This window comes from Falco cherrug, chromosome 2, assembly GCF_023634085.1.
Source record: "Falco cherrug isolate bFalChe1 chromosome 2, bFalChe1.pri, whole genome shotgun sequence".
Taxonomy (NCBI): domain Eukaryota; kingdom Metazoa; phylum Chordata; class Aves; order Falconiformes; family Falconidae; genus Falco; species Falco cherrug.
In genome coordinates, this window is record NC_073698.1 from 84,303,837 (window position 1) to 84,317,191 (window position 13,355).

Genomic DNA, 13,355 nt, shown 5'->3' on the forward strand with positions numbered 1-13,355 from the left:
TTTCCACAAACATTAAAATAAAAAAAAAATAATCAGAGTTAATTTAAGAGAAGGGAATGAATTGATCTGTATAGTGTTGGCTAATATTTTTTTGTCATCACAGCTGGAGTTTTAGTTTCTGGTGATCTGCAGGTTTCAAATTATGGTAAACAATATCTTTAATGTCCTTTCTGCTGTATTCTTTGGAAATATGCATTAGAGAATAAATACTGAAAATATCAGAGGCAATCATGTTCATGTAAATAACAAATTTTTACTTTATTAAGTATTATAAAATGGAATACACTCAATAATTTAACACATTTAATAACTTCACATTTGCTAGCAATACAGGTGCCTTTCATTCTAATAGAATAACACAGACTTATATTATTTAGTTAAGCTCTGCTGCAAATACAGAATAAATACGTTGCACAAAACTTCTAGCTTTGTAACCTCACTTCATGAATGGTGTGGTAAATAAAGGTCAGTGATACAAGATGATTTTAAGCAGTGCAGAATGCACATGTTTGTCAGCTATTTGCCATATTTGTATGGAAATATGTATGCTTTTCTGTCTGGTGCCCTATATCTCAGGGCCTGAAACATGTATGATAAATGTTTAGCTCCTAGCACCTTTGGTTTTTTCTGCCATGCTTTCTTATGAATGGAGTGTCATCTCTTGAAATTTTTTTGGTATTTTTGACACCTTAGTCGAAAGAGTTAATTAGTTTTAATGTTGGTTAATAAGTTAATGTAGAGTAAAAAAAAGCTGTGTAATAACATAGGACTAAGCTCATTTGAATTACATGTCAGTTGCAATAAGAACATACATATAGAAGGCTAACAGGGATACATTGATGGCAATAATTTGCTTGTTGACTGCACCCCGAGAGATTGAGGTGAAGTAAAGAAAAAGTGTTAAAAGGTGGATTGTTACACATTAATGTGGCTGCTGCAGACAGTACAGACACTCTAGTGAACACTGGAGCATGTACGTCAATTTCTATTACATCCTAGCAATTGCAGTCAAGATCTCATTGCTTTTATATTGAATCTATTTGTTTGTAAATATTTATTTTGTGATTTCTGTAAAGTCCTATAAATGTTAAATCAAAATAGAAGTTGCTTTTCAAGAAAACTTCCCCTGTCAAAAGTTATAGGATATATTTACCAAGTTAGCAGTCTCCTTTAGGACACTCATAAATGTCGGCTGTAATTTTAGTTGTTTTTTCAGAGAGACAGAGTTCATTTATTTTGTGAAATCTCTGCTAACTCTTGAACTTTCAGATTAAGGATACATCCGTGGTCATAGTAAAACTATGAAATGGAAATACTGTACTAAACTTCACCATTTCAGCATGTGTGGTCCCATCTGTGTAATCTCATACTGAACCAGAATAGGAGAGAACAGAAGTTGTCTGACACATTCATTCTGTCTTTTTTTTCTTGTGCTGAAATATCTTCATCATGGCTAAATATAAAATTTTCACTTTTGTATTTTGTTTTGAACAGGTTCTCAATTCAAGTTGCTGCAACAGCAGAGAATTGCCTTCTTACTTTATACCCGTATTTGGCATTTCACCACTCTAATCAACAAATTATCTTGAGAACCAGTAAGCAGTCAACACTACCTCTTAAAATTATATCATGTCCAGTAGTTATTTATCAATGTTTTCAGTGTGATAACAGGGATGTTACCATCAATGTAGTATTTTTCCTCATTAATTACAAGGGGATTTTGCAATGCAATTTTTGAAACAGTTTAATAGCTTCTGTTTTGTTGTTGAAAGTGAGGAAAACTAATATAAGTGATTTGGTAATTAGGTTTATTGAAAAATATTGTATGAACTTGAATCTTACAGAATGTTTTATGAAATTTTTAAAATATGAGCAGAGAAAACATCCCAAACAATAGAGATTAGATTAGCATATTTTTTAATTACATTGATAAAAAGTGATCATCAGTAATTCCTAGGACAACAGTTGGCTATGCTTTGAAGAAAGCAAAAGAGAAGAAAGTCACGCGATGGTATGATAAAATCTGATCATTATTTGCTTGTCAGGAATAGTTTTCAGGGTTTTTTAATGACTGTCCTTGAAGGTTGGAAAGCATAGCTGTACTTTAAGGCCTAATAAAAGCCTGTGACCAGAGACTAGAAATATGCGGTGTCTCTTTGCCTGCCTCTCTGAGTCTATATCTCCACCTGTGTCCCCCACCACAGCCTCAAACTCTGCCTGCCTCCTGCCCCACCCCCTTTCTGCCTGCTTCAGTGATCTGTAATCTCTTTATGCATAGCTGAGTTTATGGGAAGAGATTAGGAACATTGTAGAATTCAGGTGAGAAAGGATCTCTGGGGGTCATCTAGTCCAACCTCCTGCTCAAAGCAGGTTCAAATATAGGGTAAATTATTATATTTTATAGTTGTTCTGATTTCTTATATATATATATATGTAATAATTATATAATATATTGCATAACATATGCATAAATATTATCCAATATATCACATATGTAATATATGTTATATATTGTTATGATATATTTTGATGAAATAGACAAGTTTTTCAGATAAGCAAGGCATTCCCTAGGTCTGAAATAGATTTAGCTTTGAATATGGCAAATTTTAAGACTGCATTAACTTAAAATAGTTGTGTTACTCAGGCTATCTAAGAGAAAAGACACTTGGTACTTCTGAAATTGAAAAAGGGATTAGCAAGAAGACAGGTAGTGATTTTTTTTTTTTCCATATAAAAGATTGGTATATATACAAATGAAGATAGGAAACAAGGAAAAGTATTATTTCTGGCAATTACTGCTAAATTGAGTCTATTTTATGTGGTTTTATTAAAGACCGTTTTGGTGTGGAATGCTTTTTAATGTGACCAAACCATATCTATACAATACAGTGGCTTTGAAAGCAATTCAGGAGGACTTTGCTTCCACATATCTGACACCGTGGTCTTGTGTTATTTGCTCCAAAACATATGCATAACAGTGCCAGCAATCAAATTTGAAGATAATTGTACAGAGTTTTTCCTTCTCTTACTGGTTTCTGGTGTGTTTACTTCTTTAGAAACTACACAGAGTTCCTCTTCTACACTTGTTCTGGAGACTGACATTAGAGATGGCTAGCAGAGGGTCCTCCAACCCTATCATAGGCCAACATGAGAATGTCAGAACATATGTCTGACAGAACTGATGGATTGATAAAACATACTTTTGAGTTTGATTTGTAAAATATTTGTTGTTGAGTCTGAAAGAGCTTGATAATGGTATGCTGAGACTCATTTTAGAGCTGTGATCAAAAATTCCTTAAAAATATTTTGTTTGTGAGTTAGAATTCTTAAATTAGCGCTGTTCTGTGATAGTTGATTTTCAGCAAGTGTGAAGACACATCCTGTAAAACATAGAAATGGAACAATAATTCAAACATTAATGGAAAAAAACATGCAGGTAATGTTTTTTTGTCTCTGATCTAATGACCAAAGTGTGATTTTCATCATGAGTCAAATGGAAACTGTACTTGATTAACTGAAGCACAAAAAAGAAAAATATAGAAGCAGATATCTGTTTATAAACTGTTAGAGCACAGACAATAAAATATGCTTTCTCAGCTGCAGCTTTTAATCTTGTTTTATAGACAGTAAAGACAGCAGTAGTGGAGAAGTTGTTCTGCATCCATGTTATACTCCACAATCACTTTCCCATAGTATTTCCTCAAGTTCCTTTGGTGCAACCTCTGACTCAACCTATGAAGATTCTCAATCAGGTATATTCTAGCTGTTTTTTTGAAATACATTGAGCTCTTAAAACTGCTTTTCAGCTTACTGCTTTAAAGATTTTTTTCACATTTGTAAGCTTTGCCTGAAATGCTTCTGCACATATAGTCAATGAATATTGAGGAGGCTGTTTTCTCCTGTGACACTGTGGAAAACCTGGCTTAGAGTACAGAAACAGAAAAAAACCTCTCCTATGTTTTACCAGACTAAATGGAAGAGAAATCAGTCCAACTATTTAAAAACAAACAAAAAAAGAAACCCAACCAAAAAATGTCAAAGTCTCATTTGCAATAACATGTCTGTGGAGTGGCCAGTAGAAAAACAACTACTGAACAAGATTAGTTGCCAGGATGGTCATTATTTCTATAGTCATGAGCTAATCTACCATAGACACTCTGTATATATGCTATATTCTGCAAAGGTCTAGTTGTATGCTCAGGTTAGGCTTCAACATTTTTATTACATTTATGAAGTACATTATAAAAACAACCATTGTCAGTGGGGCTCAGTTAAGGTGCTATTCCATATGAACCAAGAGTAATAGATGTTCTGTAAGGTTGTGTCAGGTGACTAGGAGCTGAGGCTGTTGACACTTCTTTCAGGGGCTGGTTTTCTAACTAGGATGTTAGAACAGCAGAAGTTACTGCTGCTGTTTCATCACTGTTAGGAATCCACTCTTGCAGATCCACTTAAAGTTTGTGTGATCATTGTCTAAAGGTGTTGCCAAGACAAACAGGGGTAGTTAAACAGATTAAGTAAAATGATGCATTTTTACATGATTAATTTTTAATGGCATGATGTTATACGGTTTTGGATCTGAAAAAGCACCTCTGGCAACGGTGGCAGTGACAAGATTGGAAAATTATCTTGTCAGCCAGCAAAACTGCACAAACTCAGATCTGACTGCATGATGATCTTATAAGGACAAGTCTCTTTTCTCCAGATGGCATTGTGTTTTCTTCTTAAATCCTAACAAGATTTTTTCAAATTCACTAAGGTATTAGTTTTATTTTTGCTCCACTTAATGAAACATTAAAACTGTAACAGTGGTATTAAAATACACCTTCAAGGATGGAATAATTTAAGTTTTGTGCTATGAAGATAATTATTGCTTGTTTTCTTAGTTATCTTTTATGAAATAATATTGTTGTTGATGTTGTTAACAACTAGTAGTTGTTAAAATCTGTAATCTCAACTTTGACCAGGTCAGAATTTGGAAGAGAGAAAGCCTAAAAGAGGAGAGAAAAGTCCAGTGGATTATAGATTGGGCTGAAGGCTTGGTTATACCTATACAATACCTGATAAACTGTTTGAACAACAGTCAGTCACTGTGCCACACTTTGTGATTGGGGTGGGGAGCTAGCATTGACTAGCTGGTAAAGCTATATGTACTGGAGGTGTATGTAAGACTGTTTCTTTGAGATCGCTGTCTGTGGTTTTGTAGCCATGCCTGAGTTTATTTTTTCTGAGAATATTTTTTTCTGGGTAATAATTATTTCTTTAAGTGAAATTAGATTCCAAGAATATAATTTGTTCTATTCCTGAGATGTGTACTCATTCAACTTATTACTCATAAAAAAAGTTGATCATTTGCTGTCTGACAGTTTTGCTGTCTGACAGTTTTTCTGAAAACAACTGTATGTAAAAAAAAACAAGGTAAAAGATAATTGGTTTTGTGCTAGACAAAATTAGGGAAATAAGAAATCATTCTGGGTTTTTTTTGGTGTTTATTATTCAGAGTCGGATACTACTTTTGAAAGTGAGAGCGATGAAAAGATAAGTGAAGAGAGTGAAGCTAACAGTCAAAGTGATGGGAGAGAAAATAAATTTGAATTATCATTTTTTCCCGATGAGGATAAAAAGGAGTACATCTTCTTTCAGAAAGCCCTAACTGCTATTGAGAATTGGTTCACTCTCTTTGGTTGGTCTAAGGGACAAAATCCTGTTTCAATACCACATTCACTAAGACGGTAATTCATCTCTGCTTAGAGCTAACTTATGTCTACCTAATAAAATATTAACATATATACTAAGGAGTTTTGGATATGATTTGAGGAATATAAATATGTGCTAATACACAGTTCTATGTTAAAGTTGTAACATCCATGTGCTGTTTATGATAAATGTCATTCAGGTATTATTTTTCATTTTTAAAAAATACATTTCCAACTGATATTCTGGTATATCCTAATGCAGCGTATGTTAAATATGCTGTTCAAACCGCTGTATGTCACCACGTTAACTGAAATTAATTCTCCTCCCAGAATGAACAGAGTTCTTGCAATTGTCCCTTCTTTGGTGGCATAAATAGGTGTTCTAACAATATATCTTTTTGTTTGTTTTTCCTCCACATACTCTAAAGATCAAGAAACAGATAAGAAAGCGAATTTCATAATCAACAGTCTTGCTAACACTCTGGAAATATATCAGTCTTAGTGGCATCCCTTAGCTGATCTTATCTAGCTTGCTACTAAATAATGAAGAAGCCAGACTCCTGGGACACAAACACATAGACATCTTGTAAACATGATAGAAATTGAAGTTATTTTTGGCAGAAAGCAGTGACAAGCACAAATTTATTTATGAAATATTTCACGTATACTTATTAAATATTCCATGCAATTCAAAATTCTTATGTTATTACAAAAGTTCTGTAAAAAGGAAGAAGTGCTATACTTTTCAACCTTCTTGTTGCTGCTTTTACTTCATGGTTTATTAAATTTATCACCATGATATAGATCGATAGATAGATAGATACAATGTTAGCTCACTTTGTGTGTTTAAAATTATAATAGAAGCTTTTTCTGCCTTAGTGCTGTGTGTAAAGCCGAGATGACCTCTTCACGTGAAAAGGTTTTTAAACAAAGCCTTGGCAAAGGTACCAAGACTCTTTATGACATGTTATTCCATCTGAGTGGACAGTTGTTACCGGGCATTACATCAAGCCAGTCATTGCCTCTTGATCCAGCTGAACGAATGTTAAAGCTCCACTGGCAGCATTCTACATTGCTTTCTTTCCTTAAGTAAGTACATAAAGGGTAAAATATGCATGCATGTATCTTTTCTTTCCACTTTTTAAATTAGCATAGTTCAAACAAAATTCCAACTGTATACAATATACTGTATCTTTTGTAATGTAAGATTTGCATATTTTAAACCTTAAATAATTCTAATCAAGGTTATCATATATAATTTATACTAGTTTGGGTGTCCTTTGGTAGCGTTACATCCAACACAGGAATTACACAGGAACTCTGTTTCCTTATGAAAAAAGATGACTCCCAACCTCATTCCTTAGGCAGACTCAGTAGATTGTCAGATCAGGTTTGTCATTAATGATTTTACTGTTCCACTGATGCTCTTTGTCCTGTAATTACTGGCTTTAGCAAAAAATTTGTAGACTTACTTTGTAATCTGTTAATCTTTCATATTAATAATATGCCAAGAAATGGAAGTACTGCTTCTGCTGTTGAACAGATTTAGCTGTTAGCTTCTTTCATTGATAACCTTATCTTGTCATTGAGACTGGATTATCAAGTCCAACTGTAAACCTAACACTGCCAAGTCCACTAAAAAGCCATGTCCCTAAGCACCACATCTACATGCCTTTTAAACACCTCCAGGGACTGTGTGACTCAACCACTTCCCTGGGCAGCCTGTTCCGATGCTTGGTAACCCTTTCAGTGAAGAAATTTTTCTTAGTACCCAGTCTAAACCTCCCCTGGTGCAACTTGAGGCTGCTTCCTCTTATCCTCTCATTTGTTATCTGGGAGAAGAGGCTGATATCCACCACGCTAAAACCTCCTTTCAGGTAGTTGTAGAGAACAATAAGGTCTCTTTTGATCCTCCTCTTCTTCACACTAAACCACCCCACTTCCTCAGCCACTCCTTGTAAAACTAGTTCTCCAGACACTTCACCAGTTTCATTGCTCTTTGGATGCACGCTAGCACCTCAATGTCTGTCTTGTAGTGAGGAGCCCAAAACTGAACACTTACATGATGAAATGATGCTGAATGATTGCCTAAAGTAGATTCAAGAGATTTTCTTATTTATCTAATCGGTATATTGATGGTTTTCTGAGGTCAGAGTTTTAAAATCTTCTTTGGATCCAATCCAAGGAAAATAATTTCTTGCCACTGTCTTAGGTCTAATGTTAAGCTAATATACTGTACAACTCGTAGGAGAGCAGTCAAGAGTAACTTCAAGACATGCTTCCTCTTTTGAACCCTGTTACCCTTGTTAACAGTTAAATTTCATTAATCCTTGTCTAGACAGCTCCATTGATTCTGCTCAGTTCCTATCAAGAGATATCCAAGCGTCTAACTACTTTTCAAGGGTGGAGCTGATGTGCCTTTCAGACCCTTTCCCCTTCAGTATGGGATTTTATAGCCCTAACTCTTATTAATACAAACTTTAATTTTGGTCTTTTAGGACTGGTATTTCTTCTGTCTAGCTTCAGATTAATATCTTTTCTGTAACACATTATTTGATGGATGAGGTCTGTATAAAGGAACTAAAACAACATCATTTCTCATTGGGTGACAGTAATACCTACCATCAATCATCCTCCAAGTTTGAGCATGCCACCCAATATCTCTGAGTATACCAGAAACCCTTGCTGGTCATTACCAGCTCTGGGAAACCTTTGCTTCAATCTGTGTCAGTTGGCTTGGGCAGACAGGGTAAATTCTGAGCCCTCTTTGATTTGGGATATAGTGGTGTGTATGCTGTGAAGCTGGGAGTGTACTTTTTAATATGAACCAGTTTACTGAGTTATTGCACCTGGGAGAGAAAGAGGATGTCTCTATACCTTACTTATCTCAGGTTTGTTTACTGTAAACTGCAAATGAAAACATTTATTCATAACACTGAAAATGAGCAACACAAGTAGAAGTATTTCTTCAGGATATAGGTGAAGAAACAAAAGAACATCATTAGCTACCTACATTAAGGCTGTAATTACCAGAAAGGTCTTCTGAAATATACCTGATTTTGTTTATATTCTGGCAGCTTCTGGCAAGGAGGCAGTCAGGCTTCTGTCCTTTTGCATACCTTATGCTTGAAGTTACCCCAAACAAAGTCTGTTCAGGAGTTTCCATTAAAATATTAATTCACAGAAGTTTCCTTAGAGTTTTCATGGGATACTGTTGCAGCACTCCTAGATAGGGTCAAAAGTTTCTCCTGGTGGAGCCTAATGGCTTTTCTGTCCAGTCTTTCCATTGAGATTTTCCAGAGAATCTAGGCATCTTCAAACTAACATACATGATGTTGGTTGCCTACTTTAAATTAATTATGAGTTCTAGAGTAAGTGGATCCCAGCCCCTTTTGGTAAGCATAGCAGCAGTTGGAAAGAAATACTTAGGTGCTTCTAGGGTAGTTTCTTGGGCAATGTGGAAAGCTATTTAATAGCTATATTTTAATAAAAGCCTTCAGTCTTACTGAGTTCTGTCTATTAACTTGCTGACATAGAACAGAATTGGAGCAGCAGCCAATTGGTGACTGATCATTGATGACTGGAAATGAAGCAGCAATCCATAACAATCCCAGAAAAATGATACAGGTTGCCACGGAAAAGCAGTTCTAACTGGACTCCTGTGTTTATATGTATTTATGCTAGATGATTAAGTTGGTGCATAGTATGTGCTTAACATTACCACATCCTGTTAGTTTCTGCCTCTTCTAGTTTGTGTGAATCCTATCAGATTTCTTCATTTTTCCTGATTTATGAATATATTTTTCCTACTTTTGCATTTTAGGATCACCTAGACTATTTCCTTATTTTTTTTTAATGGGTTATTTTTTGAGGGTCAAAATTGTAGATTACACTTATTCCCACACATATACCAAGTAAAAACAGTGATAGAAAGACAGGACACCTGAAAAGATGAATGTAGTATAGCTTCCTTCTTTTATCATTTGGGAAGAATTGAAGGTTTTTTCAGGGATTTTATGGGACAGAGTCCGTGACTTAATGGAAAATGGGAATTTCAGACATGGTGAGTTTTAGAACCAGACTACTGACTTGATAATATTTTGGGTTATTGATTAAAAAATTTGTGTTTTAAAAAACATACTAGATAATTGTATGAAACATGAAATTTCAATAATCTGAGAAGATAATGTCACTATGTAAAGTATGGAAAAAAATGTGCTGTTACTAGTAAAATAAAATTCTGTGGAAAGAGAAATAAATTGTTGTGATCCTAATTTCAAACTGTGATGTATGACTCTTATTGTGCAAGGTAAATTGAATTTGGACTGTATGTACAGGAAAAATATGATTACTTCATTTGAATGAGAGATGATTATATAACAAGAAAAGCTCATCTATTTATTATTCACATTAGCCATGTTAAAAACACAGACAACAATGTACATCTAAATATGCTAGGATAATCTTTCTGACCTAAAAGTCAGGAAAATTTTCTGCTCCCCTGAGAAAAATATAATTAAGAATTGTTTGTTATTTTCTTTTCTTTCCAGAAGTGTCATTTGTGTTATAGTATTTTTTCACTTGGAAATTAGCTTTTTTTGGTATTCAGTCTAATGAGGTTGCCTTTTGTTACTGCAATTACTATTCCTATTGCATTTGTTAGTCACTTGAGAACAGATGGCAGGTCAGTTTAATAATTAACAGAGTTTTGAAATACCTTTGCTTACACCCCTAAGACTTCCAATATCAGGCCTACAGAGGGATAAAGGCCTTATAAAATTTTAATTCCACTAATGTTAGGTAACACTAGTCCTTTGGATTTCACATGGAAATGGGTGTTATATGTTTTGATGCTTTGTGCTATAATAAATCCTTTATGGAGGTGCAATTCTCATAAAGAAACCAGTCTGTCTGGAGTTGAATGTCTTTTTTGCATTTAGTTGTAGGCATAAGAATTAAACATGAACTTTATAAATAGAAGCTATCTGAAGCAATTAATAGAACTGGATCATTAGTCCGAAGTGTAGTCAGAAAAACTTACACATAGGTTAAGCAAGTTGAAAAACTTGGACTGCTCATAAAAAGAATTGTCTTGTTTATCTATTAACTTTTCCTGCTTTATGATTTCAGAAGCCAAGGAGCATATCTTCCTCATGTTATGCCAGAATTCCTGCTTGAACCTGATGATTATAAGAAATGGCTTGAAGTGCAAACTTTACTGAGGGTAGATTTGGGTTTTTTTGTTAGTTTTGTTTTATTTTTTGTTCTTTTTTTAACAAAGACTACATTGTTAGCATCAATCCTTTGAAGACTAATGGAAGCCCTCTGTGGACCATGAGTGTTCCTACAGTGGTGACTGTTTTGGATTGCATAAATCTAAGCACATGCATGAAACTGAACAGAAATTTAAGCTGACACCGACATTTACACCCTCCTGATTTTTCTATTCCATTCATTTCTTCTGATACTGTTGATACCTGCGATTAATTTCCAACAGATATGCTTTGTCAAATTATAATTAATTTTACTGCTTTCTACTGATTATACCATTTTTTAAAAAAAATCTATTGTATTGCCTCTGTCCTGATTGCTGCTTTCAACTTCTCCATTTTGTATTGTGCTTCTTATTCCTGAAATAGCAGCATACTGTAAATGGTTCTAAAACTGATCACTGCTGCACTATAGTAGATGTTATCAGTCATTTATGTCATCAATTCATTATTGTTCTCTTGTGAATTTCCTATCCAAACTGCTGAAGTGAATACTGAAAATAAATTCCATTCCTTTATCTGAAGGGTCACTCGGCTGAGTTGAAAAAGAGAGATGCAAAAAACTCAGGCATAGTTAGCGATAAGAATCTATTCATTCTGGAGGACAGCGTATTTGAGAAAATGAGCAAACGAGCTTGGACAGATGTGCTACTGCAGATATACAAGGTAAATTATAGATATTACTGAAATTGTGATAGAACTGATGCAAAAAAACTTTATTTTGGATAAGATCTGTGATATATTCAAGGTGGTTTTTTTTTTTTCCAAATAGGTCTTTAAAACTGAATACTTTTAAGTATTTTATTTCCCCCTTAATAGAGAAGAAAAAAAATGAGTGATAACATTTTCATTTTCTTAGTTCTGAAACTTTAGCAGTGTGTTAATATGTTTCAGAAAAAGGAAATGCTATGCTGGAAGAGTCTGCATTTTGTAGAATTAAATGTAATAGAAATTATTATAGATATTATTATAACATTATAGGAATTTTATTAAAAATAAAGAAAATCTGCCATGCGTTTTTGTTACCCTGGCTCGAAATACGTTTGACTAGAAATAGTTAGTTGACTAGACATATCAATAATCACGGCATTTATTATCTTAGATTAGAATGGAATTTTTAAACAGCTAAACACTTTTTGTAGTACCCGTGCCTTCTAAGATATAATGAACTTGATCAGTGTGGACTTCTCAAATTTTATTCAGTTTTATTTTTACTGATGTTAGATAAAAATCATGTTTTCCAAAGTAAATCTAATGTGCTCATGAATGATCAGTAACATTTGTATACCTAAAGATAAATATTTACTTATTGCTATTCAAAGGAGTGAAAAATAAATGAAAAATACAAATATGATCTGGGCTTCCCAGTACAAGACAGACATGAACATACTGGAGTGTGACTCCAGTTGAAGGGTCCCAAAGATGATTTTAGGAGACTGGACCATCTGTCATACAGGGAGAGACTGAGAGAGGTGATACTGTTCAGCCAGGAAAAGAGAAGGTTCAAGGGGGGATCTTATCAATATATGTAAATAGCTGATGGGAGGGTGTAAAGAAGATAGTGCCAGACTCCTCTTGTAGTGCCCAGTAACATGGTGAGGGGCAGTAGGCACAAACTGAAATACAGGAAATCCCATTTAAAGATAAGAAACGTTTTTACTGTGAGGGTGGTCGCATGCTGGGACAGGTTGCCCAGAGGGGTTGTGGATTTTCCATCCTTGGAGATATCCATAACATAAATGAACATGATCCTCGCAGCCCACTATAGCCGATTCTGCTTTGAACAGGAGGTTTGGCCTAGAGAATCTCCAGAGGTGCATTCCAACCTCAACTATTCTGTGATTATGTGTTTACTTACTGAAAAAGCATAGTAAGGAATGACAAAAATTGTGTTAAAGAAGGTATGTAGGAGAGGTGTAGAGCTGATCTAAAATAAATCAAGAAAAATAGCTGAGAGGAACTGACAACAAACAGTATGTATATGTGGGCTGAGACAGATGACCCTAAGGATACATGGGAACATGGATGTAGAAAAATGCAATCATAGTGGCCAGAAAGCAAGTCACTTTCCTATTCTTTAAATTTGCTGAATTATTCATAGCTACGGGACAGACTAGCACAGAGCAGAAAACCCCCAGAATTAATAGTATGCCTGTGTATAGTTTTGATTTGGTTTAGTTTTAATATTTTGTTTTTTCTTGACGAGATGAAACTCTAAAAAATAGGTAACTTGAAATAGCTTGATTCAATCAGGTATTATATTTGGTTTATGTGCTAAGGTTTTTGTAGCTGAGGGGCTACAGGGGTGGCTTCTGTGAGTAGATGCCTCTATGTCTGATGGAGCCACTGCCAGCTGGCTCCAAGATGGACCCGCCACTGGCCAAGGCTG

At 34.7% G+C, this 13,355-nt stretch overlaps 1 protein-coding gene across 1 annotated transcript in view; it reads left to right on the plus strand.

The window, feature by feature from the left end:
- Positions 1-13,355, plus strand: part of CFAP47 (cilia and flagella associated protein 47) — a 345,115-nt gene that overhangs the window by 61,922 nt on the left and 269,838 nt on the right. Inside the window, exons 27-32 of the mRNA XM_027816959.2 lie at positions 1,495-1,595; positions 3,624-3,752; positions 5,501-5,732; positions 6,576-6,785; positions 10,827-10,920; positions 11,492-11,632. Of these exons, the coding sequence (XP_027672760.2) occupies positions 1,495-1,595; positions 3,624-3,752; positions 5,501-5,732; positions 6,576-6,785; positions 10,827-10,920; positions 11,492-11,632 (907 nt within the window). The remainder of the gene's footprint in view (positions 1-1,494; positions 1,596-3,623; positions 3,753-5,500; positions 5,733-6,575; positions 6,786-10,826; positions 10,921-11,491; positions 11,633-13,355) is intronic.